Below are 26,292 nucleotides of genomic sequence, written 5' to 3' on the forward strand. Positions count from 1 at the left end.
TTCTTTATATTACCTTTAATCAACTCTTAACAACTAAACCTTTTTTTAAAGACCTAAAAAATTTTTTTAAAGACCTATCCAGGCATGGTGGCATGTACCTGTAGACCTAGCTACTTGGGAGCCTGAGACAGGAAGATCACTTTAGCCAGGAGGCTACAGTGAGCCATGATTGTGCCACTGCCTGGGCAACAGAGTGAGACTTGTACTCTTAAAAAAAATAAGTAAACCTGGGAGCCTCTTAACCTAAATCTTTTTAATTTGGTGAAGTAATCAATGCATGTTTTCCTTTGTGCACATTTTTTTTGGGATTATTTATTAACAAGTAAAAATGCATATATTGGTCTATAACATGACATTTTGATATAAATTGTGGAATGGTATACAGAACTTCTTGATAGTGTGATTTTACCTTAGTTGGTTTTGTTGCGTCTATACTGATATAAGTGTTTTTACTCCTGTACTGAGTTCAGGTTGTCTTTTGATTACAATTTGTCATTAGAATGCAGTAGTGACAGCTTGGTCTCTGGAGCCAGATAAACAGAATTTAATTCTGGGTCTGCCTCTTACTGATTGGACATCCCTGCACCTCAGCTTCTGTACCATGGTAATGACATCTACCTCAAGAGGTGTTGAAGTTAAAACACGTGAAGTGCTTAGCACAGGTGCTTAGAACAATGCTCACAACTATTAAATAGTAAGGTTCAGTAAATGTTTGTTGTTATTATTTAGGAAATGTGGTTAAAAGTTATCTTTTTGACTAGGCACGGTGGCTCACAACTGTAGTCTGGCACTTTGGGAGGCCAAGGTTGGGTGGATCACTTGAGGCCAGGAGTTCGAGACCAGCCTGGCCAACATGACAAAACTCCATCTCTACTAAAAATATAAAAATTAGCCAGGTGTGGTGGCATATGCCTGTAATCCCAGCTACTCAAGTGGCTGAGGCATGAGAATCTCCTGAACCTGGGAGGCAGAGGTTGCCATGAGCCAAGATCGCACCACTGCACTCCACCCTGGGTGACAGAACAAGACTCTGTTTAAAAAAAAAAAAAAAAAAAGGTATTTTTTCAGTAAGATCTTCTCTGACCCTGCTAAATATAATGGCATCTCCCTTTTAATTCTTCATTCCTTAATTACCTTGCTGTGTTTTTCTACATGGCTTGCCATTACTTGATATTATATATTTATGGGTTTGTCTTCCCCTACTGGATTTTAAACTCTGAGGGCAAGAACTTTGTTTTATTCATAGCTGTGTTCATTCTAATGCCTAAAACAGTATCTAGTTGATAGCTGGTGTTCAATAAATATTTAAAGATGAATAAATTAAAGTATATGAATACAACTAAATGCCCTTGGGGGGTCGTCTAGTTGATTATTTTAACGAGTTACTCCCTTTTGTGAGGGAGCATATTTTGTTTTGGCAGTGCCTCAGTATTGATCTTTTGTTGCCAAAAGTACCTAAAACCTTACTCTTCTTTTTTGTTAAGCTATTTGTGAAACAGAGCCTGAACAGCCTGTTCGACATTACCCATTATGGGTAAAAGTAGAAGGTGAAGTAGATCCAGAACCAGTTTATATCCCCACGCCTTCTGTCATTGAGCCTATGAAACCATTGTTATTGCCTCAGCCAGAAGTTTTATCTCCTACTGTGAAGGGCAAACTGCTCACTGGAATTAAATCTGCACGGTCATATACTCCCAAACCCAATCCTGTGGTAAGTCTGGAATTTAATCTTTTATTACAAGTTACCAAAGTCATGTGTAAAGAAGGTGTGTTTCAACCAGATTTTTGGTTGATATTTTGTGAATCATTTTGCTTTCAGTAATATGTTTATAAGACATCTTCCTTTCTGGTTTAATCAGTTTAGTGCTGGCACTTTAAAAATGTCTTAAAAGTAGAAATGAGTGGTAGTAATTTTAAAAAATAGCCATCTTCTCTTCAAGAAGATCATAGAAACATGGGCTTTTTTACATGGCTTGAAAAAAGTTTTTTAAAGATACTACTCCTGTATTGTAGAATATTAGTAATCAATATAAGCCGTATATATTATTAGTAGAAAAACATTAGGAAAAAGCTTTTAAAAGCAAATTTAAAAATGCACAATAATATCAGTAAAGTTTAAAATTTAAAGTAACAGTTGATATAATATGACTGTGAAGACTGGTAGGTAAAAGTAGGAAGTTATTCATTGTGTTAATGGCTTAAGCAAGTCTTACTTTCAAATCCATGTGTCCTCCTAGTCCATTAGATTGAAGAAAAATCCTATACTACGATGCTACTGAATATGTTCGCTGTAGCAGAGCTATTATAGTATAAAACTGTTTCTGGTCTGTGATGAAATAGGCAAGGGTAGGCCGGGCGCGGTGGCTCACGCTTGTAATCCCAGCGCTTTGGGAGGCTGAGGCGGGTGGATCATCTGAGGTCAGGAGTTCGACACCAGCCTGGCCAACATAGTGAAACCCCGCCTCTACTAAAAATAGGAAAAATTAGCCAGGCGTGGTAGCTCATGCCTATAATCCCAGCTACTCGGGAGGCTGAGGCAGGAGAATTGCTTGAACCTGGGAGGCGGAGGTTGTGGTGAGCCAAGATTGCTCCACTGCATTCCAGCCTGGATGACAGAGCAAGACTCCATCTTAAAAACAACCACAACAAAACCTGAAAAAGGTAAGGGTTAGGGCCGCTGATCTCCACACAGTCAAAATTCTGCTTATAATTTTCAACTCTCCCAAAATCGAACTCTTAATAGTGTACTGTTGACTAGAAGCCTTACCAATAACATAAACAGTCAACACATATTTTTATGTTACATGTAGTATATATTATATTCTTACAATAAAGTGAGCTATAGAAAAGAAAATGTTACTAAGAAAATAATAAGGGAAAGAAAATGTTACTATTCAATAGTGGATCATCATAAAGGTCTTCGTACTCACTATCTTCACATAGAGTAGTCTGAGGAGGAAGAGGAAGGGTTGATTTTACTGTCTTGATGACAGAGGTGGAAGAAAATCCATATGTGAGTGGACCTACACAGTTCAAACCTGTGTTGTTCAGGGGTCAACTGGATAGAAAAATAAGAGTAAATATTTAGAAATCTCTACAGCAAGTTGAGTAGACTGAATCTAATATTCAAAAACCTTGTATTTTATATGTTTTTAGTTTTTCTAGTAATTGATTGTATTTACTAAAGTATCAGTCTGTGATGGACTGATAATTAACAATGTATCCTTCACCGTAGATAATTTGAAATGTACTGCTCTGGTATGGTCTGAAATTTCCTGATAGAGAACTGGATCCTTTCTGACTGCCCTAAGATTCGGCACATATGAACTGTACTTGTGCTGTTTGATTTTAAAGTTTGCATTAAAAAATTTCGACTATTGTAATACAAAAAAAGAATTAGCATTCGTTTTGTTTTGGAGTCTAGGGGAGTTTTTCCTACTGTATGGAATATTTTGTTGTATGAAATTTACAGATTCGGGAAGAGGACAAAGATCCAGTCTACCTGTACTTTGAAAGTATGATGACTTGTGCTCGAGTTCGAGTATATGAGCGAAAAAAAGAGGACCAGAGACAACCATCTTCCTCCTCCTCCCCATCTCCATCATTTCAGCAGCAGAGTTCATGTCATTCTAGCCCTGAGAACCATAATAATGCAAAGGTGAGTTTCTTGTTGCATAATTTCTTTTTAACTTCTAATTCCCTGTTTTTGGTATTAAGATTTGCATTACTATCAGAATAATAATTAATCTAATTATCCTACAGAGCAGAGAAGTCATACATGACATGTGTAACAGTTTATTTCTCTCTGTACCTATTGTATGATATGTCCCTTAGGGTTATTACAAGTATTCTTTCTTGGTTGGGTGCCGTGGCTCATGTCTCTAATCCCAGCACTTTGGGACGCTGAGGTAGGTGGATCAGTTGAGCCCAGGAGTTTGAGACTAGCCTGGCCAACATGGTGAAACCCTATCTTTACTAAAAATACAAAAAAAAAAAAAAAAAAAAAAAGTTAGCTGGGCCTGGTGCCGCATGCCTGTAATCCCAGCTACCTGGGGTGCTGAGGAACGAGAATTGCTTGAACTTGGGAGGTGGAGGTTGGAGGTTGCAGTGAGCTGCTATCATGCCACTTTACTCCAGCCTGGATGACAGAGTGAGACTCTGTTTCAAAAAATATATATATATTATTCTTTCTTTTTCTTTTCTTTTTTTTGTTATAATAATCTTTTATTTATTTATTTATTTTGAGATAGAGTTTTGCTCTTGTTGCCCAGGCTGGAGTGCAATGGTGTGGTCTCGGCTCAGTGCAACCTCTGCCTCCTGGGTACAAGCGATTCTCCTGCCTCAGCCTCCTGGGTAGCTGGGATTGCAGGTGCCTGCCACCACGTCTGGCTAATTTTTTGTATTTTTAGTAGAGACGGGGTTCCACTATGTTGTCCAGGCTGGTCTCGAACTCCTGACCTCTGATGATTCACCCACCTTGGCCTCCATAAGTGCTTGGATTACAGGCATGAGCCACTGCACCCGGCCACATTTGCACCCAGCACTTTGGGAGGCCGAGGTGGGCTGATTGAGACTAGCCTGGCCAACATGGTGAAACCCCATCCCTAGTAAAAATACAAAAAATTAGCTGGGCGTGGTGGTGGTCACCTGTAATCCCAGCTATTCGGGAGGCTGAGGCAGGAGAATCCCTTGAACCCGGGAGGCCAAGGTTGCACTGAGCTGAGACCACATCACTGCACTCCAGCCTGGGCAACAAGAACAAAACTTCGTCTCAAAAAAAAAAAAAAAAAAAGAAAAATGTAATTATGCAGTGGTTATCAAGAAAGTTAACTCAATAATAGGGAATAGTTTTCAAATATGCACCCTGTACCAACAAAATCCTGTATGATTTACACAGTTGTTCAAGCAAACACAAGAAAACTGGTTCAATTTCTATGAATTATCAAGAGGAAAGGAAAACATGCCCTTCTATCTCAAATAAATCAGGTTTGAATGACAGCTTTTTTCAGTATAATAAAGACATACATGCACACAATAAAGACAAAATATGTCTTCCCATTCTAAAACACTTCCTCTTTTAGTCCCTTATATGCTTTGCATAATCTTGTGTAGTAAGTCTTTGCTGCAACTGATAATATTCAAAGTAAATCCCTCCTGGTTTAGTGTTCTAAGAAGCCAATAGTTGCAGCAATTCGAGCATTAAATGTACTTCCAGAATCTGTACTATTCCGATGCTGTTACCAGGCAAGTAAACGCTGAGGCTGTGAAAAGAAGAAACTATGTTATAAGTCATGTATTTGTGATTATTTTGCAGAGATAAAGAGAATAATGTTATCTTTAAGTGAAAAGCAAAAAACAAAGGACATCCAACCAATTTTCTATCCTGCATTTTTCATTCCCTGGAAAATTAAGGATGAAAAGCATTCTTAAGGGCAGCGTTAATGCCAGTTCTTCTTAAAAGCTCCTGTATTTTAAAACAGAATAAGGATGACAGTAATTTAAAACTGTAAATTATATATCATTTAGAACCTATAAATAATATTTAAAATCATTAACATTAGCATTATTAATGACCACTTTAATTATAAGTTCTAACTTCAGATCTCATGATAAAAACTTTGTTACCTATATTAAAAAATTATATAGTTAAGCTAGTAGCATAAACATTATCTATGCAGAGAAAATTTTAATTGTCTTTTTAGTATATTTTAAAATAATTTCTCTCATATTTTTAAATATTTTAATAAAAACTCTTTAAACTCAATGAGGTAGAAGGAAAGACAGAAAAAGCATCAAGTTTTTAAAGTAGTTAATATACTGCTTTTACTTTGTTACATCATTTTGGATAAAAAAACTTCTGTTTTCCCAGCTTTCAGGAGGTAGGTCTGGCTTTTAGGGACTCCCTAGTCTCCAGTTTCTTTAAAATACCCATGAATGAATTTTTAAGAAGGATAAACTTTTATGAATAAAGACACAAGAAATTAGTTTTTCAAAGTAAAGTTATTCATAGCATATAATCCTAATTATACACTATGCCATTTGATTCCAGTACTTACTGAAACTTGGTTAATAAGATCATTTTCTCAATTTTAAGAAATGGGATTAGGCATCCTTAAACATGTGGGGAAGCAGGACATTTGAGAAGTAAAAACACTAATAAGAGTTTCTTGTCTTACTGCCACTGGGCAATTATACATTCTCCCATTTGATCCTGCTACTGTTTACCATGTGTCAGGTAGTGTGCCAGTGTGCTGTGCAATTACATATACTACCTTATTTAACCATATGAGGTTGGTAGTATTATCCCCATTGCACACATGAGGCAATAAGGCCTAAGTTATATTGCTAGCAAGCAGTGGAGCCAGGATTTAAGTCTAAGTATACTTGACACCAAAGGTGTCTTCATTTATTTATTTTAAAGAAAAAGCCCCCCAAATCCATTTTGTTATCCTTTTTTTTTTTTTTTTTTTTCTTGAGACGAAGTCTCGCTCTGTCCCCCAGGCTGGAGTGCAGTGGCACAACCTCAGCTCACTGCAGGCTCCGCCTCCTGGTTCACACCATTCTCCTGCCTCAGCCTCCTGAGTAGCTGGGACTACAGGTGCCCACCACCACGCCCAGCTAATTTTTTGTATTTTTTAGTAGACACTGGGTTTCACTGTGTTAGCCAGGATGGTCTCAATCTCCTGACCTCATGATCCGCCCGCCTCAGCCTCCCAAAGTGCTGAGATTACCCACGTGAGCCACCGTGCCTGGCCTGTTATCCTTATTATATCTTGTGACACCTGAAAGACTCAATCTGTCATTTACTTGAGCCACCATAATGCTATCTAGATGGTTATATCCTCTGCTAATGCAAGATCTGATAAATTTTTAGATAACCAAGTGAACACTTACTTACTGTGAGGTAGGAGGTATTTTAGTCCTTCATTTAAATGTGCTGTTTATCCTCTGTGGCCTGTCTAGGGAGACATTCTACATATATGTAAAATGCTTAGGTCAACATGTGCCTGGTACATTTTAAGTACCCTGTAAACACTAGCTTTCGTTATTATCTGCCCAGACCAAAATCTGCTATTAATACATTAACTACATAGATTAAATGGAAACTGCCATTATCCTACAGCTCTTGCCTCCTTGGCAATAGTGTTCTGGGTCAAAGGCTGGTGTCTGATCCAAGATGAACTATTCAGACTCCTTTCCTAGGATTTTAAAAATTGGAACTAAGGGCTGTTCTGTCTATGGAGTAGCCATTTTTTTATTCCTCTACTTTTCTTTTTTTTTTTAAAAGATGGAGTCTCGCTCAGCCACCCAGGCTGGAGTGCAGTGGCGCTATCTCGGTTTACTGCAACCACCATCTCTGGGGTTCAAGTGATTTTCCCGTCTCAGCCTTCCGAGTAGCTGGCATTACAGGCGGGTGCCACCATGCCCGGCTAATTTCTATGCTTTAGTGGAGACGTGGTTTTACCATGTTGGCCAGGCTGGTCTTGAACTCCTGACCTCAGGTGGTCCACCCACCTCGGCCTCCCAAAGTGCTGGATTACAGGCGTAAGCCACAATATCCAGCCTATTCCTCTACTTTCTTAACTTGCTTTGACTTAAAAAAAAATTGCAACTAAGGAAAGAGGGCAGTCTCTCCTGATTAGTGAAAGTGGAATGATAAAAGAGTCTAGGTGGCGGTCTTTCCAACCCATGGAGGATTATATGAGAAAGTGAGGCACACATTCACAGATAATTTAAAGAATAAGTTCTGATTCCAGTTACCCTTGTAGTTAGGCTACACCTCTTCCCTTTCCATGGTTCAGCTGATGGCTAGGGGCTCCACCTTCACTTGTACTGCCACCTCAACATCAGTGGTGACTCCCCAGAAAACCACTAAAGGTATAAATCAGCACTTTCCTTTTAAACAGCAGTTTGTTAATGACAAAAACAGAAAAGTTTAAATGTGCATATCTTTTTGACCCTAAATTGTAAGTGTACATAGCATGAAGGCACAAAGATATGTGCATGTATGTGTGTTTACTCAAACAGATGCATATATATAGCTGTTCAGTGCACTATTGTCCTTACTAATGAGAAATTGGAGGTAGAATGCCTGTTAATAGAGGATTTGATAAATTAAAAAGTATTATTCTTTCTGATCCTGGAGTAATTTTTAAAAATTCTGGTTTTATTAATTTATCTGTAATTATTAAGTTGTGCATCTTTCCACATTGGCAAATTTTCTTTTCTTTTGTTTTCTTTTCTTTTTTTTCTTTTCTTCTCTTTTCTCTTTTTTCTCTTCTCTTCTCTTCTTTTCTTTTTTCTTTTTTCGAGATAGGGCCTCCCTCTGTCACCCAGGCTGAAGTGCAGTGGCGGGGTCTGGGCTCACTGCAACCTTCAGCTCAAGCGATCCTGCTGTCTCAGCCTCCCAACTAACTGGGACTATAGGTGTGTGCCACCATTTGGGGCTAAGCTTTTGTATTTTTTGTATAGATGGGGTTTTGCCATGTTGGCCAGGCTGGTTTTGAACTCCTGGGCTCAAGTGATCCTCCCACCTTGGCCTCTCAGAATGTTGGGATTACAGGCATGAGCCACCGAGACTGGCCTCAATTGGTGAATATTCTGAATAACTGTAGTTTGTTTCATTTAACAGTAAATTTGTTTCCCTCTTTACTATAAAGTACAATGTGGATTTTTTTCTTGATGACTCAGTCATTATCAAGGACATTAGGGAGCAAAACTACGTGTTTTTGCCCAGGGTTTTATATGATAGTAATGTAGATGTGCATGTGGATTGACGCTGTTGACATTTCAATCATTCTAATGATTTAAACTTTTGTGAGAGATTTAATGCTTGTGTCCAAGTTTCTGTGGGTATTGAATGTATGTTAAGTTAAAGTATTTCTGTGTTACTGTCTCCTTCAGGAACCTGATTCTGAACAGCAGCCCTTAAAACAACTCACCTGTGACTTGGAGGATGATTCTGATAAATTACAAGGTCAGAATGAAAACTAAATCTTAACATTTGATAAAAATTATTTAGGTCTAGATTATAGTAATAATGGGAGAAAACCCAAACCATCAATTCAGAATATGTCTGCCTACCCTGTTTCAAACTTATGCCAAAAACAGGGACAATAAGTAAAAGGTTTTTTTTTCCCATTATTTGGTCTGTTAACACTCCTGCTCTCAAAAATAAAAGAAAATTCATTCATGTTGATAAAGCATGTTGTTGCAAGAGACATTTAGGATGAGGTCAGTGAGTTTTTTTTTAACCTCTTTCCAAACCCCAGTAATATTGGCATCATTAGCCTTTGGTCCTCCATCACTGCCACCTCTGGGGAAATCTAGAAGGAGAAAGGAAGGAATATGACTGTGATTTAACCGGCAGAGGCTACTGTCAGAATTACTTTGATGACAGATAGTGGTCAGGTGGTTACCAATTTGTTTTTGGTTATGCTTCCTGAGACTTCTGACACTTAAGCAGCAGGGCTTCCTAACTTCTTAAAAAACGTCATGGTACATACAAATAATTATAATGTTTCTATAGCACATTGAGGTAAGTGGAGGAGGCTGCTAGGGTGGAGGGAACCTGCCTGAGAGTGTGAGCATCCTGAGAGGATTATGGGGGCCCTTGACATACGAGTACACTCACTGGGAAGCTGTGCTAAAGAAATCCAGGAGTCTAGTGAAATACATGTCTAGTCAACATGTTGCCATGGAAAGAATACTTTGGGGAGTTGAGTGATCTGCATACAGTGTAGAAATGGAGCAATCATATCTAGAAGCACAGAAGTAATTCAGAAGCATTTGCAGTAGAAATTAGAGGTAGAGTGCACTTAAAATCAGAATACTACAGCTGGGCGCAGTGGCTCACACCTGTAATCCCAGCACTTTGGGAAGCCGAGGCAGGTGGATCATGAGGTCAAGAGATCCAAGACCATCCTGGCCAACATGGTGAAACCCCGTCTCTACTAAAAATAGAAAAATTAGCAGGGCATGGTGGCACGCGCCTGTAGTCTCAGCTACTCGGGAGGCTGAGGCAGGAGAATCACTTGAACCTGAGAGGCAGAGGTTGCAGTGAGCTATCACGCCACTGCACTCCAGCCCGGCGACAGAGCTAGACTCCGTCTCAAAAAAAAAAAAAAAAAATCAGAATACTATTTTTCTTGCTGTTCTTTTGGATTGACTCTAATCTTTGCATGTTTCAAAGCATCTTGCAAGTAGTTTCACTTTGCCTGTATGTATAGCAAAATAGTAGCCTATACCAATGAAGCTTAACCTTGGTTATAGGTCATGGTTTGTTTGCAAGCTAACTCTAATGTAATAATTGTGGCATTTAGAGCAGTGTTAAGGGAACTCCCTGTTAGAGCCCAGGCAGCAGGATAATGAGGACTATTGTAATCTTATTTTCTGGAACTTTTTCTTCCTGGAAAACTCCCAAATTGTGAAAGTTAATACATTTTAAGTTACTACTGTGAAAGAACATGAGAATGTGACAGTTTTTTTCAGAGTTTCATACAAAATGTTGTGATGCAGAAATAATCTTTCAACTTTTTATTTTTTATTATTATTTTTCATCAGAAAAGAGCTGGAAGTCTTCCTGCAATGAAGGGGAATCCTCTTCTACTTCTTATATGCATCAGAGGTCACCTGGTGGTCCCACCAAACTGATTGAGATCATCTCAGACTGCAACTGGGAGGAAGATCGGAACAAGATTTTGAGCATCTTATCCCAGCACATCAATAGCAGCATGCCACAATCACTTAAGGTGGGCAGCTTCATCATTGAGTTGGCTTCTCAGCGAAAGAGCCGGGGTGAGAAGAACCCTCCTGTTTATTCTTCTCGTGTGAAAATCTCTATGCCATCATGTCAAGACCAAGATGATATGGCTGAGAAATCTGGATCAGAGACTCCTGATGGTCCATTGTCCCCTGGGAAAATGGAGGATATCTCTCCTGTGCAGACAGATGCCCTGGATTCAGTGAGGGAGAGATTACATGGAGGCAAAGGTCTGCCTTTTTATGCAGGGCTTTCTCCTGCAGGGAAGCTTGTGGCCTATAAACGTAAACCCAGTTCAAGTACATCTGGGCTTATCCAGGTGAGAATTATCTTTAATCTGGGTATAGCACCTTTGTATACCTAGGTAGTATCATGATTTTTCAGAGCCCGTTATGGTCCCGATATCCTTTATTTTGACATTTCCTGGGAACTGGGTGACAAAATTATTATCTCTTTTTGTAATAGGCCTAGTTTAGATGCATATCTAGAGTGAATTTTTGTCACGTTTAAACAGAAACGTAGAGCCTTGTATTAGTTTTAATTTTCTTTCTAATCTTCCCAGAAAGTTGCTCTTCATAAACTTTTTTGCCTGTGGGCTCTAGTGATACTTTGACAATAAAGCAAGGATAATCAGGGATTCAGTCTAGCTCTTGGAATTTATTATCAGCAGATAGGTGTCAAAACAAAACCATGGTTAGAACGGTAGCTGTAAGGGGAAGATGAAATTGACTTAAAGATAGGCAATATATGTTTAGAAACTTGGGGAAAATTTTAAAAATTTTTATTTATTATTTATTTAGCGCAATCTTGGCTCACAGCAACCTCTGCCTCCTGGGTTCAAGCGATTCTTTGTGTCTCAGCCTCCCAAGTAGCTGGGATTACAGGCATGTGACACCACACCTGGCTAATTTTGTGTTTGTGTGCGTTTTTTTTTTTTTTGTTGGTTTGTTTTTTTAAGTAGAGACGGGGTTTCACCATGTTGTCCAGGCTGGTCTTAAACTTCTGAGATCAGGTGATCCACCCACCTTGGCCTCCCAAATTGCTAGGATTACAGGGGTGAGCCACCATGCACGGCTGAACATTTTAATTTAGTAAGGTGTTATTTAAATACAAGAGTAAAAATTGAGCCATATTTACTTAATTATATTTTTTCTTTATTTGGTTCGTAGGGGTTTTGTCAGTGTAATTGTTGTAGGACAAATACCTTTATCCTTGATATTTAGTAATTCACACAGGTTGTATTAGTAAAATCATATTAGCATATAGAAAATTTGAAAAGAGACGTTCTGAGTTAATGTCATATTCAAAAAAGGTTTTTCTAGCTGAGCGCAGTGGCTCACGCCTGTAATCCCAGCACTTTGGGAAGCCAAGGCGGTGGATCACCTGAGGCAAGGAGTTTGAGACTAGCCTGGCCAACATGGCAAAACCTCATTTCTACTAAAAATAAAAAAGTGAGCCCGGCGTGGTGGCGTGTGCCTGTAATCCCAGCTTCTTGGGAGGCTGAGGCAGGAGAATCATTTGAACCTGAGAAGTGGAGGTTGCAGTGAGCTGAGATTGTGCCACTGTATTCCAGCTTGGACAACAGAGGGAGAGTGTCTCAAAAAAAAAAAATGCACTTTTATATTAGAGTAGCAAATGTGTGGAAGTGTGATATTATTGCAAGGTTAACTTGACTTTCATTAGATTGGCTGCTTCTAAGTCACTAAGGACTTCTCCATTAATAATATGATTGATATAGGCTGGGCTTGGTGGTTCACGCCTGTAATCCCAGCACTTTGGGAGGTGAAGGCGGGTAGATCATGAGGTCAGGAGTTCAAGACCAGCCTGACCAATGTGGTGAAACCCCATCTCTACTAAAAATACAAAAATTAGCCGGGCATGGTGGCGTGTGCCTGTAATCCCAGCTAGGAGGCTGAGGCAGGAGAATCGCCTGAACCCGGGAGGCAGAGGTTGCAGTGAGCCGAGATCGCCCCACTGCATTCCAGCCTGGGCGACAGAGCAAGACTCCATCTCAAAAGAGAAAATAATATTAATATGATTGATCTACTTAATTAAAAACTTTTTATTGCAGTTTACTGTTGTGCATGCTATGTACATGCTTCTGTTGATATTTCTTATACTTTTGATGAGGAGGACAGTATTTTCTCTACCTTATTTATTGATTGACACTTTGAAAACAGAGGTTTGCTTGATACAATTTCTAGTGAGACCAGACTCCCTAAAATACAAGCATGGAAATTTTCTGTTCTCTTCTGCCCAGGACTCACAAGGCCACCATAGAATGTGTCTGCATAAGCAGTCAGGCAACTGTAAACTTTGTAAACTTTGGGGAAGCTACAGAGTAGGCTTCAGCGCAGTCCCAAGGGATCCGGGAGGGGTATCTGACCTATTTCCATAAGCCTGAAAAGTTACAGTAAAGTTTACTTTCAGAGGGTATGATCACATTCTTTGTACCAAACTCAAGGCAGAGATATTCTTGATCTCTGTGGGAATAATCACAATTTAACCAAAGTAGCAAAGAGTAATTTTGTGTCTCTGAAGATGGAGTTGCTTGCTGTAGCTAGTCTCCTCATCAGTTCCCTATTAGAGAGTAGATTCTACGTCACTCCATCTCCCCCAACCCCCGATTTTTAAATGGTGAAAAGGAAATACAGAAAAGGTTATCTTCTCTAGAGTTGCCTGGCAATATGACCTAGAGAACATGGGTAGAGACTTGGGAAGTTTTTGTTTTCTTTCTTTAAAAAAAAGAAAAGAAATCAACCCCCACAAAAAACAACTGTGCTGGTACCCATGATGGGCAGTCTGATAAACTCAGGCAGCAGAGGGGATCTTTACTTCATTTGTTGGTTCACTTTCGTCTGACTGTTTAGTTAATTATGTCTAGAATAAGAATGAGTTTCTACCAACATTCAGTTTGAACCCATGTTTTATCTAAGAGATGAAAATAGTATTTTCAAAGCTAGGCTTTTTGAAAATGAGAAACTGTGAGGTAATTGTGGCTTAGGTTATTGCAACAATGATTGTCTTATAACTTAAAGTAGATTTCACTTAAATTTTTCGAATATGAAGGATGCTTGAAAGGACCCTTGTGTGAGAGCTTCATTATGTCTCTCTGGTCTTATCAGAGAGATTCTGTGGGACACTCATTTTTGCTAATGAGGTTAATAGCTTAACCAGAATGGCTTATTTACAAGGAAAACAGTTGGATAATTCTAGTTGTTTGGATTTGATGGTAACTTTCACATAACTAGGATGCAGAAATGTTGAGTTTCTGATTCTCTATTTTCAAACTACAATATGAAGGAGATGAGATTAGTTCAGAATATCAGATGGCAGCATTTTTCTACCTCCTGATTACTCAGATTATTCTAAATGGAAAAAGTCTACTTCTTTTTCCCTTTTAAATCTGAAAAATAGACTTATGAAAACTTGTAAAAATGAAGCCCCTGTCAAGGGAGAGGAGTTAGCAAGAGAATTTTATCTTTACAGAATTTCTCTTTGCCACTTGTTTCAGGTTAATGGTAAGAGTTACCCGCAGGCTAAGTTGCTATTGGGACAGATGGGGGCATTGCATCCAGCCAATAGGCTAGCTGCTTATATCACAGGCAGGTTGCGACCCTCAGTCCTGGACCTCTCAACCCTCAGTACTGTCATCTCCAAGGTAGCATCCAATGCCAAGGTGGCTGCATCCAGGAAACCACGTACCCTGTTGCCTTCAACATCCAATTCCAAAATGGCATCCTCCTCTGGCACTGCAACAAATCGCCCTGGGAAGAATCTGAAGGCGTTTGTCCCAGCAAAACGGCCAATTGGTAAGTTGGGGTGTACATATGGTTTGGAAAGGCCTATGACTTGGTGGTGGGACAGTGGGTACAGGTATGGAGGTTGTAAAAATTAGAGAAATATGTATTTTGGCATTATTCTTATTCTTGTTGTCTGTCTTGCCTGGACTTTTTTGATTGTTTGGGGTTAACTTCTGATAACCTGCAATATTAGATGAATTGAGTTGTTTTATGGTTATTTTCTTTGTTTTATATATATTTTTTATTTTTTAATAACAGTGACCTGAAGGCAAGTTTTACAGTTATTTTTAAGGTTTTTAGACTGGTTGTTATTAATGTAGAAAAGACTTAGGATTTTAATTTTGTTTCTAAAAAGGGAAGACATTTAAAAATAGTTTACTATTATACTAAATTATTTACTAAAATATTTTACTAAATTAAAAATAGTTTACTATTTTCCTATGAGGACTGGTGTTTTTGGCATCTTGTTGAACTCTTGCTGGTGCTATGTAAATGCTTCTATTGATATTTCTTAAACTTATGAAACCAAGGAGCTAGCAAAAGCTAGTGGTATAAGTAGTATAGGCTTAAAGTGGAAAGCTCCTATAAATACAATTTTGGAAGTGTTGATTTATTCCATTCATCTCTGTTCTATGAATGAAAATCTCTCTTTTCCTTAACACTTAAATGCTGAAGTCTGTAATAAATTACCTTTTTGAAGCATTTGTGTTTTAGCATTGAGAGTATCTATAGTTGGTTTATTGAATTCCTCTTCTTGTTGTTTCAAATCTGTTAGGAATGTTAAGTAAGAGTATCAATTGAAATCTCTGGCTGAATGGTTAGAGTTGTGTGAAGATAGAAGATATTTATTGTTTGCCTTAAAAAGAACCTATTTTGGCTGGGCGCGGTGGCTCACGCCTGTAATCCCAGCACTTTGGGAGGCCAAGGTGGGCGGATCACGAGGTCAAGAGATAGAGACCATCCTGGCCAACATGGTGAAACCCCATCTCTACTAAAAATACAAAAATTAGCCAGGAGTGGTGGCATGCGCCTGTAGTCCCAGCTACTCGGGAGGCTGAGGCAGGAGAATCACTTGAACCTGGGAGGCAGAGGTTGCAGTAATCTGAAATCGTGCCACTGCACTCCAGCCTGGTGACAGCGAGACTCCATCTCAAAAAAAAAAAAAAAAAAAAAAAAAGAATCTATTTTACCTTTTATTAAAGCAGCTTCAGTTGTGATTAAGGGGAATAAAACAAGCAATCCTATCCTGATCTGTTTTGAGAAATGTCTTTATATATTTTAGGAATATGTAATACGTAAGCATCTCATAATAGCACAGCTGTAAAGAGGTGAGAGTGCTCAGACCGGAGGAAATGGTAGAAACAAGTTTTTACATTAGAACTTGGGGGAAACAAACCCTCTCATTTTCTTTTATCTGTTTTAGGTGATGAAGTTTTTGCTACTGTATTGTCTTTTTAGTATCCTGACAGTTTGAATATATTGCACAGTCAAAAGAATTTTAGTAGGAACAATCTATTTAATTTTTTAATTTTTCTTTCAAGACGGAGTCTTGCCCTGTCTCCCAGGCTGGAGTGCAGTGGCACTATCTCGTTTCACTGCAGCATCCACCTCCTGGGTTCAAACCATTCTCCTGCCTCAGCCTCCTGAGTAGCTGGGATTATAGCCACGTGCCACCATGCCCAGGTAATTTTTGTATTTTTAGTAGAGACGGGGTTTCACCGTGTTGGCCAGGCTGGTGTCGAACTCCTGACCTCGTGATCTGCCTGCCTCAGCCTCCCAAAGTGCTGGGATTACAGGTGTGAGTCACTGTGTCTGGCCTGGAACACTCAATTTTAATCCCTTTCTTGTTAGAACTGAGGTTTGTTTTTGGTCAAGGGAAGCATTTGATTTCTGAGAGTAGAAATTAGCTCAGATGCTGGGTGTGGTGGCTCACACCTGTAATCCCAGCACTTTTGGAGGCCGGAGGCAGGCAGATCACCTGAGGTCGGGAGTTCAAGACCAGCCTGACCAACATGGAGAAACCCTGTCTCTACTAAAAATACAAAAATTAGCCGAGTTTGGTGACACATGCCTGTAATCCCAGCTACTCGGGAAGGCTGAGGCAGGAGAATTGCGTGAACCCGGGAGACTCTGGTTGCAGTGAGCCGAGATTGTGCCATTGCACTCTAGCCTGGGCAACAAGAAAGAAACTCCGTCTCGAAAAAAAAGAAATTGGCACAAATAATGCAGGTAGGTAGTACCTGTAAGAAATTGACCCAGTGGTGCACAATAAATGTCGGTAAGCACAGTCACTAAGAGGATAAAATATGAGAACTGAAGATTTTTGACCTGCAAATTTCTATTTGCAGCGGCTCGACCCTCTCCTGGTGGTGTGTTCACACAGTTTGTGATGAGTAAAGTTGGAGCCTTGCAGCAGAAGATACCTGGAGTTAGCACACCCCAAACCCTGGCAGGGACACAGAAGTTCAGTATCAGACCTTCTCCAGTAATGGTCGTCACACCTGTGGTTTCTTCTGAGCCAGTTCAGGTGTGCAGCCCTGTGACTGCTGCTGTCACTACTACCACCCCTCAAGTGTTTTTAGAAAATGTTACTGCTGTGACACCTATGACTGCTATTTCTGACGTGGAAACTAAAGAAACTACTTATTCTTCTGGTGCCACCACTACAGGGGTTGTTGAGGTCTCTGAAACTAATACCAGCACCCCTGTAACATCTACCCAGTCTACAGCCACTGTGAACCTTACCAAAACCACTGGGATAACTACCCCTGTGGCTTCAGTTACTTTTCCTAAGTCTTTGGTAGCATCTCCTCCAACCATAACTCTTCCTGTTGCTTCCACTGCTTCCACCTCCTTAGTCGTGGTGACTGCAGCTGCATCTTCCTCCATGGTGACCACACCAACTTCATCTCTGGGCTCTGTTCCTATTATACTTTCAGGAATTAATGGGAGTCCACCAGTGAGCCAGAGACCAGGTAAGGCCTAGATGTTACTTAGCTGCTTTATTACTGTACACCTATTTATATAACTTTGTGGTTGTGATAGGATTATAGATATATCAGGATAACAGTATAGGTATTTCTATTGTAACATGATACATGTATTCCTGAAAACCTGCATGCTGCAAAACTGAACACTAAAATTAATAGAGCTCATGGTTAATACGGGATTGGGATAAATCACTGAAAATATATGCAGTTTTATAAGCAGAACATTAATAACAATAACTGATAACCTTGAGAGATAACTTGAACTATCTTGACTGATAGTTTAGTGGAGCTGGAGATTGCGACTCAAAATACTCAAAAACATTAAAATGGAAGTGGTGGCTGAAGGATACTGAAGTAGTGCAGGTAAGACTGGAGCTCTGAGCCACTAAGATGGGCATGGGAGGAAACATGACCTGTGTGCTGAGAGCTAGGGGTGTACATCTTTGAGGAGGGAGCCCCAAATGCAGGTGTTCCTTTTGTGGGGTAGGGGGGCGGGGTGCTGCTTTTTAATTAGAGACAGATGAGCAGACTTCATCTCCTTTTGTCTAGTAAAAATCACTAATGAATCAGCACCTATTTAATTGCTGGACATGAACTGATTGAAATAGAAACAAGGAGGCATATTTGTTTAGGGCTCTAATATTTTTATAAACTTTTTAGTTAAAATATTTCTTTTATTGGCTCAGGTTGAGTGAATTTGAAATAGGAATATCCTACACTTTGTGTAGTTTTTATATCTAGATGCAACTAGCTAAAGTAAGTGGTTCTTTTAATCTACTCATAGAGGAACTAATATGGGAAAGAGCAAGAGACTTTGCAGGATTTGAGGGGAAATAATTACCCAATAGCAATTCTGTCTTGGTTATTGATGTTTTTCTCTTAAATATTTTTGCATTTAGTGATGTGGTCCAAATTCCTCTCTGTCTTTTATGGAAGAAGAGACTGGGAGTTAGTTTGTAAGTTGAAGTTCTGTTGAAGGGAATAGTGAATCTATATATATTGAGATGGGGTCTTGCTCTGTTGCCCAGGCTAGAGTACAATGGCAGGATCTCAGCTCATTGCAACCTCTGCCTCCTGGGTTCACACGATTCTCCTGCTGCAGCCTCCTGAGTAGCTGGGACTACAGGCGCATGCCACCATGTCCGGCTAATTTTTTGTATTTTCAGTAGAGACAGAGTTTCTCCATTTTGGTCAGGCTGGTCTCAGTCTCCGTGATCTGCCCACCTCGGCCTCCCAAAGTGCTGGGATTACAGGCGTGAGCCACCGCGTCCGGCTTGTGAATCACAATATTAAATGTGTCTGTCTTGTGCTTCTTCCTATAAATAAGCCCGTAAATCATGATTAGTCTGATACATAATTTTGGGAGTGAAGTTGTTAGTGAAGCTACTTTGATTTCCTATTGAATCTCAAGGTGCATATCTGTTATATTTTAGCAGATAATGTCTTCTAAACCATATGGATTCCAGCCTTTTTGTGTACTCTTAATTCTTTCATGAAACAATATAGTAGTTTATTGTTCTGTAGTTCTGTTGTTTCTCAGACTTCGGTTATTTGGGATATGCATTCACATATTTTGCTGAGTCCCATCTGTACTGTCACCTACCTAGTATTTTTATTTTAATCAACTGCTTTTTTATTTGTAAATGTGTGTGTGTTTGTTTATTTATTTATTTATTGAGACGGAGTCTCGCTCTGTTGCCCAGGCTGGAGTGCAGTGGCGCCATCTCAGCTCACTGCAACCTCCGCCTCCCAGGTTCAAGTGGTTCTCCTGCCTCAGCCTCCCGAGTAGCTGGGATTACAGGTGCCTGCCACCACGCAGTGGTGTATATTATATTTTTAGTAGAGACGGAGTTTCAACATGTTGACCAGGCTTGTCTCGAACTCTTGACCTCATGATCCGCCTGCCTTGGCCTCCCAAAGTGCTAGGATTATTATAGGCGCGAGCCACAGCTCCCGGCTGTAAATGTGTTTTTAAAAGAGACAGCATTAATTGGAAACCAGCATTACTCGGCATAATAGAGATTAACCCTATAAAGAAATATAGTGGAAACTATAATAATAAAAAAATTAAATTCCTGTTAGCTACTATATATTCTGAGCACATGGCTTTGATGTCTTTTTTTTAAAGAAGAAAGCTAGAAAATACTAGAGTAACATTAGAGATATATTATCAAAGACTGTACATGAAGTATCTTCTATAATACCATTTGAGGAAAAACATGTAGATATGTTTTTAATAAAAATGTATTTTTATTAAAAAAAAATACATATATATATATATATAGAGAGAGAGACAGACAGGGTCTTGCCCTGTCATCCAGGTTGGAGTGTAGTGACATGGTCATGGCTCCCTGCAGCCTAGATATCTCAGGCTCAAGTGATCCTCCCATTTCAGTCTCCCAAGTAGCTGGGATCATAGGCCTGTGCCACCATACCTGGTTAATTTTTTTGATTTTCAGTAGAGGCAGTGTCTCGCTATGTTGTCCAGGCTGGTCTTGAACTCCTGGGCTCAAGCAGTCCTTGAATCTTGGCCCCACAAAGTGCTGGGATTACAGGCATGAGCCACTGCATCTTGCCAGGAAACACTAACATTTAACAAGTTTTCTAATCTTTTAAAATAAATAGACCTGACTCAGGTAACTGCTACTTAAGGAAGTGTGTGTACTTTTTTTCTCTATTTATAAAGAGGATCCCCTGTTGGCACTTTGATATCTGTGCTTTTAAAATTTGATTTTTCTCCTTTTTCTCTTTACCTTCCTTTCCCTTGCACACATTTAAGTAAACCATCACATATTTAGTGTGTATATTAAAGATTGCTTTCATTCTCTGAATGTTTTTGAATCACTCTCTAAAAGTTAATTTGAAGAAAAAAGTTGAAAAATTAAGAATGCATTAACATACTTGTTTCTTAATTCACGCAAGATGGATTAATATGGCCGGGCACAGTAGCTGATGCCTGTAATCCCAGCACTTTGGGAGGCTGAGGCAGATGGATCACTTGAGGTCAGGAGTTTAAGACCAGCCTGGCCAACATGGCGAAACCCTGTCTCTACTAAAAATACAAAAAAAATTAGTCGGATGTGGTGGTTGCATGCCTGTAATCCCAGTTACTGTGGAGGCTGAGGCAGGAGACTTGCTTGAACCCAGGAGGCGGAGGTTTCAGTGAGCTGAGATCTTGCCATTGCACTCCAGCCTGGGCAACAGAGCGAGAATCCATCTCCAAAAAAAAAAAAAAAGGTAGATGAATATTTTTTGTTTAAATTGCACACGATTATTTTCATGAACACTTTGGTCTTTGTGTTTTATTTAATTTTTAAGAGTAGTCTTTGATTTTCTATATAATTTTTCATCTAAATGTTATGACCATGACTTTCTTTTCGAAATTTGATATTTTTTTGTGTGGGCAGAGTGCCTGTTTGATAGAAAATCACATGTTAAGCTAAAGTCTTTGTTTTGTTTCATTTGTTTGATTTTTTTTTCTTTTCAGTAGCAAACTTTTAAAGTTTTATTTATTAATGTTAAATAAGCCTACCAATTTTTATTTATTAATGTTAAATAAGCTCACCAATTTGAATAGTAATGTTAGACCAGTTTCATTTATGCTTACTGTTAACCATGATTCCTACCTCTTTATCTCTCCGATCTAAAAAAAAATCTAGATTGCTCATACTGTTTTTTCCTATGTCTTTAGTATTTCGAAATATCTCTTCCAATCAGTAAAGGGCATCTTTAAGTACTGTTAATGGTTTGAAATCTCTATTAATTCACATCTTCTGCATTAAATTTCTGCTTTTTGTTTTAAAAATATCTTTTGCCTTTTCTAAGCCAGGTTTATTTCCCTGCTTCTTTGATGTCTCTTAATTTCATTCTATTTTGGGGAGCTTATGTAATTTTTTCCTTCTGAAAAATAATTCCCACAAACCTTTAAGCTTTGCATATTTGTTAGTGAATTTTAAAAACCAAAAAGCCCTTTATAAACCAAGGATTTTTAGTTCTTTATCTTCCTCAGGTGGTATAAGCTTAGAAATTCAGTCATAACTCTAGTAAGTGTTATGAGCTTTAATTTTAAAGTTAAATTGTGCAGAATCTGGATTTTATTTAAAAAAAAATAAAGAAGAGGCCAGGCACATTGGCTCATACCTATAATCCCAACATTTTAGGAGGCCAAGGCAGGAGGATTGCTTGAGCCCCAGGAGTTTAAGACCAGCTTGGGCAACATAGCAAACTCCATCTCTACAAAAAAAAAAAAAAAAAAAGCGTACACCTGTGGTCCCAGCTACTTGGGAGGCTGAGCCTGGGAGTTCGAGGCGGCAGTGAGCTGTGATCGCACCACTGCACTCTAGCCTGGGCGACAGAGTGCGATCCTGTCTCAAAAGAATAAAATTGAAGCATAATTTTATCATGAATGATCTCTTTAACAGGAATCCAGATTTAGAGAGATAACCATGTTTTTCTTTAGGCAAAAGTATTATCTCTTTAAATGTGCCTCTTGACAATTGATACTCTATTTTTTACCATTCTAAATGTAAAACTCCATAATGTCTGGCTGTTCTCCGCCATAAATGGTGTATTATGAAACTACAGAATTTCAGCAACTTTATAATCCAAATTAGAAGTTATTTGCAGCAAGGTCAGATTCTGTGCCTTAATGACTGGGCATGGTGGCTCATGGCTGCAGTCCCAGCACTTTGGAAGGCCGAGATGGCAGGATCACTTGAGGCCAGGAGTTTGAGACTAGCTTGAGCAACAAAGCAAGACCCTGTCTCTGCAAAGAATAACATAATTAGCCAGGTGTAGTGACACATCCCTGTAGTCCCAGTTACTTGGAAGGCTGAGGCAGGAGGATCTCTTGAGCCCAGGAGTTTGAGACTGCAGTGAGCTATGATTGAGCCACTGCACTGAAGGTGACAAGTGCAACCCTGTCTCTTAAAAAAAGAAAAAAAATAGACTGGGCGCGGTGGCTCACGCCTGTAATCTTAGCACTTTGGGAGGCTGAGGAGGGCAGCACTTGAGGTCAGGGGTTTGAGACCAGCCTGGCCAACATGGTGAAACCCTGTCTCTACCCCAAAATACCGAAATAAGCCAGGTGTGCTTGTGCACACCTGTAGTCGCAGCTACTCGGTATGCTGAAGTGGGAGAATCGCTTGAACTAGGGAGGGGCGGAGGTTGTAGTCAGTCGAGATTGTGTCATTGCGCTCCAGCCTGAGCAACAAAGCGAGACTGTGTCTTAAAAAATATTATGAATACTTTTTCTTCTACATGTGTTAAAGGGGAATTTGGGTACTATGTTTCTATTTCCTGTTTTTCAGAAAATGCTGCTCAAATTCCAGTGGCTACTCCACAGGTCTCTCCTAACACAGTGAAACGTGCTGGACCTCGATTGTTGTTGATTCCAGTGCAGCAGGGTTCTCCTACTCTTAGACCTGTCTCAAACACACAACTTCAGGGACATCGGATGGTCTTGCAGCCTGTTAGGAGTCCAAGTGGAATGAACCTATTCAGGCACCCTAATGGGCAGATTGTCCAGCTTCTACCTTTGCATCAGCTTCGAGGCTCTAATACCCAGCCCAACTTACAGCCTGTCATGTTTCGGAACCCAGGTATGAAGTTCTTTTTCATGAACTTTTCTTTTGTTGAATCACTTGGCCATATGGTATGTTAATACACAAGATTGTTTTTCTTCATCTCTAAAGAGTTACTTTTCCAAAAAGTAAACATTGGAAGCTTGATATGGGCAGTCATGTTTTAAAAATTTCTCTCTTATTTTTTAAACCAGGGTCTGTGATGGGAATCCGGTTACCTGCTCCTTCCAAACCCTCTGAGACTCCGCCATCTTCCACTTCATCCTCTGCTTTCTCTGTCATGAATCCTGTAATCCAAGCTGTTGGGTCTTCTTCAGCAGTGAATGTTATCACTCAGGCACCATCATTGCTTTCCTCTGGAGCTAGTTTTGTGTCTCAGGCTGGTACATTGACCCTGAGGATTTCTCCTCCTGAACCACAAAGCTTTGCAAGTAAAACAGGCTCTGAAACCAAAATAACCTATAGTTCAGGAGGACAGCCTGTTGGTACAGCCAGTCTTATTCCTCTCCAGTCTGGTAGTTTTGCCTTGTTACAGCTCCCAGGACAAAAGCCTGTTCCTAGCTCCATTCTTCAACATGTTGCTTCCCTTCAGATGAAGAGAGAATCTCAGAGTCCAGACCAGAAAGATGAAACAAACTCAATAAAAAGAGAGCAAGAAACGAAGAAGGTTCTACAGTCAGAAGGAGAGGCTGTAGACCCTGAGGCTAATATAATAAAACAAAACTCAGGAGCTGCTACCTCAGAAGAAACTCTGAATGATTCCTTGGAAGATAGGGGTGATCATTTGGATGAAGAATCCCTTCCAGAAGAAGGTTCTGCAACTGTCAAACCATCTGAGCATTCCTGTATCACTGGGTCACATACAGATCAAGACTTTAAAGATGTTAATGAAGAATATGGGGCTAGGAATCGTAAGAGTTCCAAAGAAAAAGTGGCTGTTCTAGAAGTTAGGAACATTTCTGAAAAAGCCAGTAATAAGACAGTCCAAAATTTAAGTAAAGTACAGCATCAAAAACTTGGTGATGTGAAGGTGGAACAGCAGAAAGGATTCGACAATCCGGAAGAAAACTCAAGTGAATTTCCAGTCACCTTTAAGGAAGAAAGTAAATTTGAATTGTCAGGAAGCAAAGTTATGGAGCAGCAATGTAATCTACAGCCAGAGGCCAAAGAGAAGGAATGTGGAGACTCTCTGGAGAAAGACAGTATTAGGGAAAGATGGAGAAAACATCTGAAGGGCCCCTTAACCAGGCAATGTGTTGGAGCTTCACAGGAATGTAAGAAAGAGGCAGACGAGCAGTTAATTAAAGAAATAAAGACATGTCAGGAAAATTCAGATGTGTTTCAACAAGAACAAGGCATCTCTGACTTACTTGGAAAAAGTGGAATTACTGAAGATGCCAGAGTTTTGAAAACTGAATGTGATTCTTGGAGTAGGATTTCTAATCCTTCAGCCTTCTCCATTGTTCCTAGGAGAGCTGCAAAAAGCAGCAGAGGGAATGGACATTTTCAGGGTCACTTACTGCTACCTGGAGAACAGATACAACCAAAGCAAGAGAAGAAGGGTGGGAGAAGCAATGCTGACTTCACTGTTTTGGATTTGGAAGAAGATGACGAAGATGATAATGAGAAAACCGATGATTCTATTGACGAAATTGTGGATGTTGTTTCTGACTACCAGAGTGAGGAGGTTGATGATGTAGAAAAGGTGGTGAGCCCATTTTTGTTGTGACTGAAACCTAAAGGATTTAAATGATTTATTAGAGACAGAAGCTTTTTCAGAAGATCACTAAGGCATAATACATTTAATTGGATGCCTAGGTTTAGATTATGACTTAAATGGCTTAGTAGTTTTTTAGACTGTGTCAATCAGTCATCATTTATTGAGCTTTTATTCTTTGAGACTTGTCTGGTTTTATGGGAATGCTGGCTTAAGCATTTGGGGGATAGGTGCTTGAGAGTCCCTACCGAGTTAGATTTTTAAAATCCCGAAACCACTACTCCCATTTGATCTCAGTCAATTTCTATGACGTTTTCTATGTGAGGTGGTTGTAGCTTCTCTGGTAGATGTTAATCAGAAACTGGGAATGGGTGACCTTAGAACTGGAGGAGAACTTATTCACTTGCATATAGAGAGATGTTTTTGTTTTTGGAAAAAAACTGGAAAATACCATCATATTCTAATACCATTTTGCCTTGAGTTGCTTTTATTTCCAAAAATTAAATATTTAGTCTCTGGAATTTATATTCTAGACTTTGGTCATCGTCCTTTGTAATATGAGCTTTATGGCCTGTTTTTATTATTTTCCTGAAGTGTTTTTATAGGATTCCTATTTAGGGTTGTTGTATTTACTGAAATAAGTAACTGTCAGGTATTGATACAGTGCAGGAGTTGTACAAACGTTTTCTGTAAAAGGCCAGATAGTAAATAGTTTTAGACTTTGCAGAGAGCTAGATGGCTCTCTGTTGCAACTAATTGACTGCTGTTGTAGTATAAAAGCAGCTGTATTCCATTACAACTTTAGTAAAAAAGGCCAGGTGCGGTGGCTCACACCCATAACCCCAGCACTTTGGGAGGCCGAGGTGGGTGGATCACCTGATGTCAGGAGTTTGAGACTAGTCTGGCCAACATGACAAAACCCCGTCTCTACTAAAAATACAAAAAATTAGCCAGGTGTGGTGGCGGGTGCCTATAATCCCATTACTCAGAAGGCTGAGGCAGGAGAATCGCTTGAACCTGGGAGGTGGAGGTTGCAGTGAGCACAGATTGCGCCATTGTACTCCAGCCTGGGCGACAAGAACAAAACTCTGTCTCGGGTTAAAAAAAAAAGAAAAGCTTATTAAAAAGAAGAAGTTAATGGGCTATGGTTTGCTGACCCCTGACATAAGGTCTGATGTAAAACATGGGGAGATCATAACCAGCTGCCCGTGGAGTGCCCTAAAATCTAAACTGTGTCCTGCTCTTCAGGAGCAGATGACAGCCATCTGCACTGATTGTCATACAACTGCTTGTTTTAGAATCGCACTTCCTTGAGATTCATTCTGCCTCTGTGTTACCTGGTCCTTTTCTGTTATTGCTTAACTGCTTTGTGCACATAAAATAAAAAGATTACTGTTTTAAAAATCTAAAATGTTGAAATATTTTATTTTAGAGACGG

At 39.6% G+C, this 26,292-nt stretch overlaps 1 protein-coding gene across 33 annotated transcripts in view; it reads left to right on the plus strand.

The window, feature by feature from the left end:
* Window positions 1-26,292, plus strand: part of MGA (MAX dimerization protein MGA) — a 165,690-nt gene that overhangs the window by 121,655 nt on the left and 17,743 nt on the right. For 16 of the 33 annotated variants that reach the window (XM_063639163.1, XM_063639165.1, XM_055278815.2 and 13 more), the window contains 8 exons: window positions 1,485-1,711; window positions 3,473-3,658; window positions 8,905-8,977; window positions 10,564-11,081; window positions 14,277-14,574; window positions 16,914-17,540; window positions 22,865-23,155; window positions 23,332-24,842. In XM_063639163.1, the coding sequence (XP_063495233.1) occupies window positions 1,485-1,711; window positions 3,473-3,658; window positions 8,905-8,977; window positions 10,564-11,081; window positions 14,277-14,574; window positions 16,914-17,540; window positions 22,865-23,155; window positions 23,332-24,842 (3,731 nt within the window). Of the gene's footprint in view, window positions 1-1,484; window positions 1,712-3,472; window positions 3,659-8,904; window positions 8,978-10,563; window positions 11,082-14,276; window positions 14,575-16,913; window positions 17,541-22,864; window positions 23,156-23,331; window positions 24,843-26,292 lie in introns of those variants that run through there. The other 17 variants (XM_063639172.1, XM_063639174.1, XM_055278819.2 and 14 more) reach the window with 12 other exon arrangements.

This window comes from Symphalangus syndactylus, chromosome 5 (assembly GCF_028878055.3).
Source record: "Symphalangus syndactylus isolate Jambi chromosome 5, NHGRI_mSymSyn1-v2.1_pri, whole genome shotgun sequence".
Lineage (NCBI taxonomy): Eukaryota > Metazoa > Chordata > Mammalia > Primates > Hylobatidae > Symphalangus > Symphalangus syndactylus.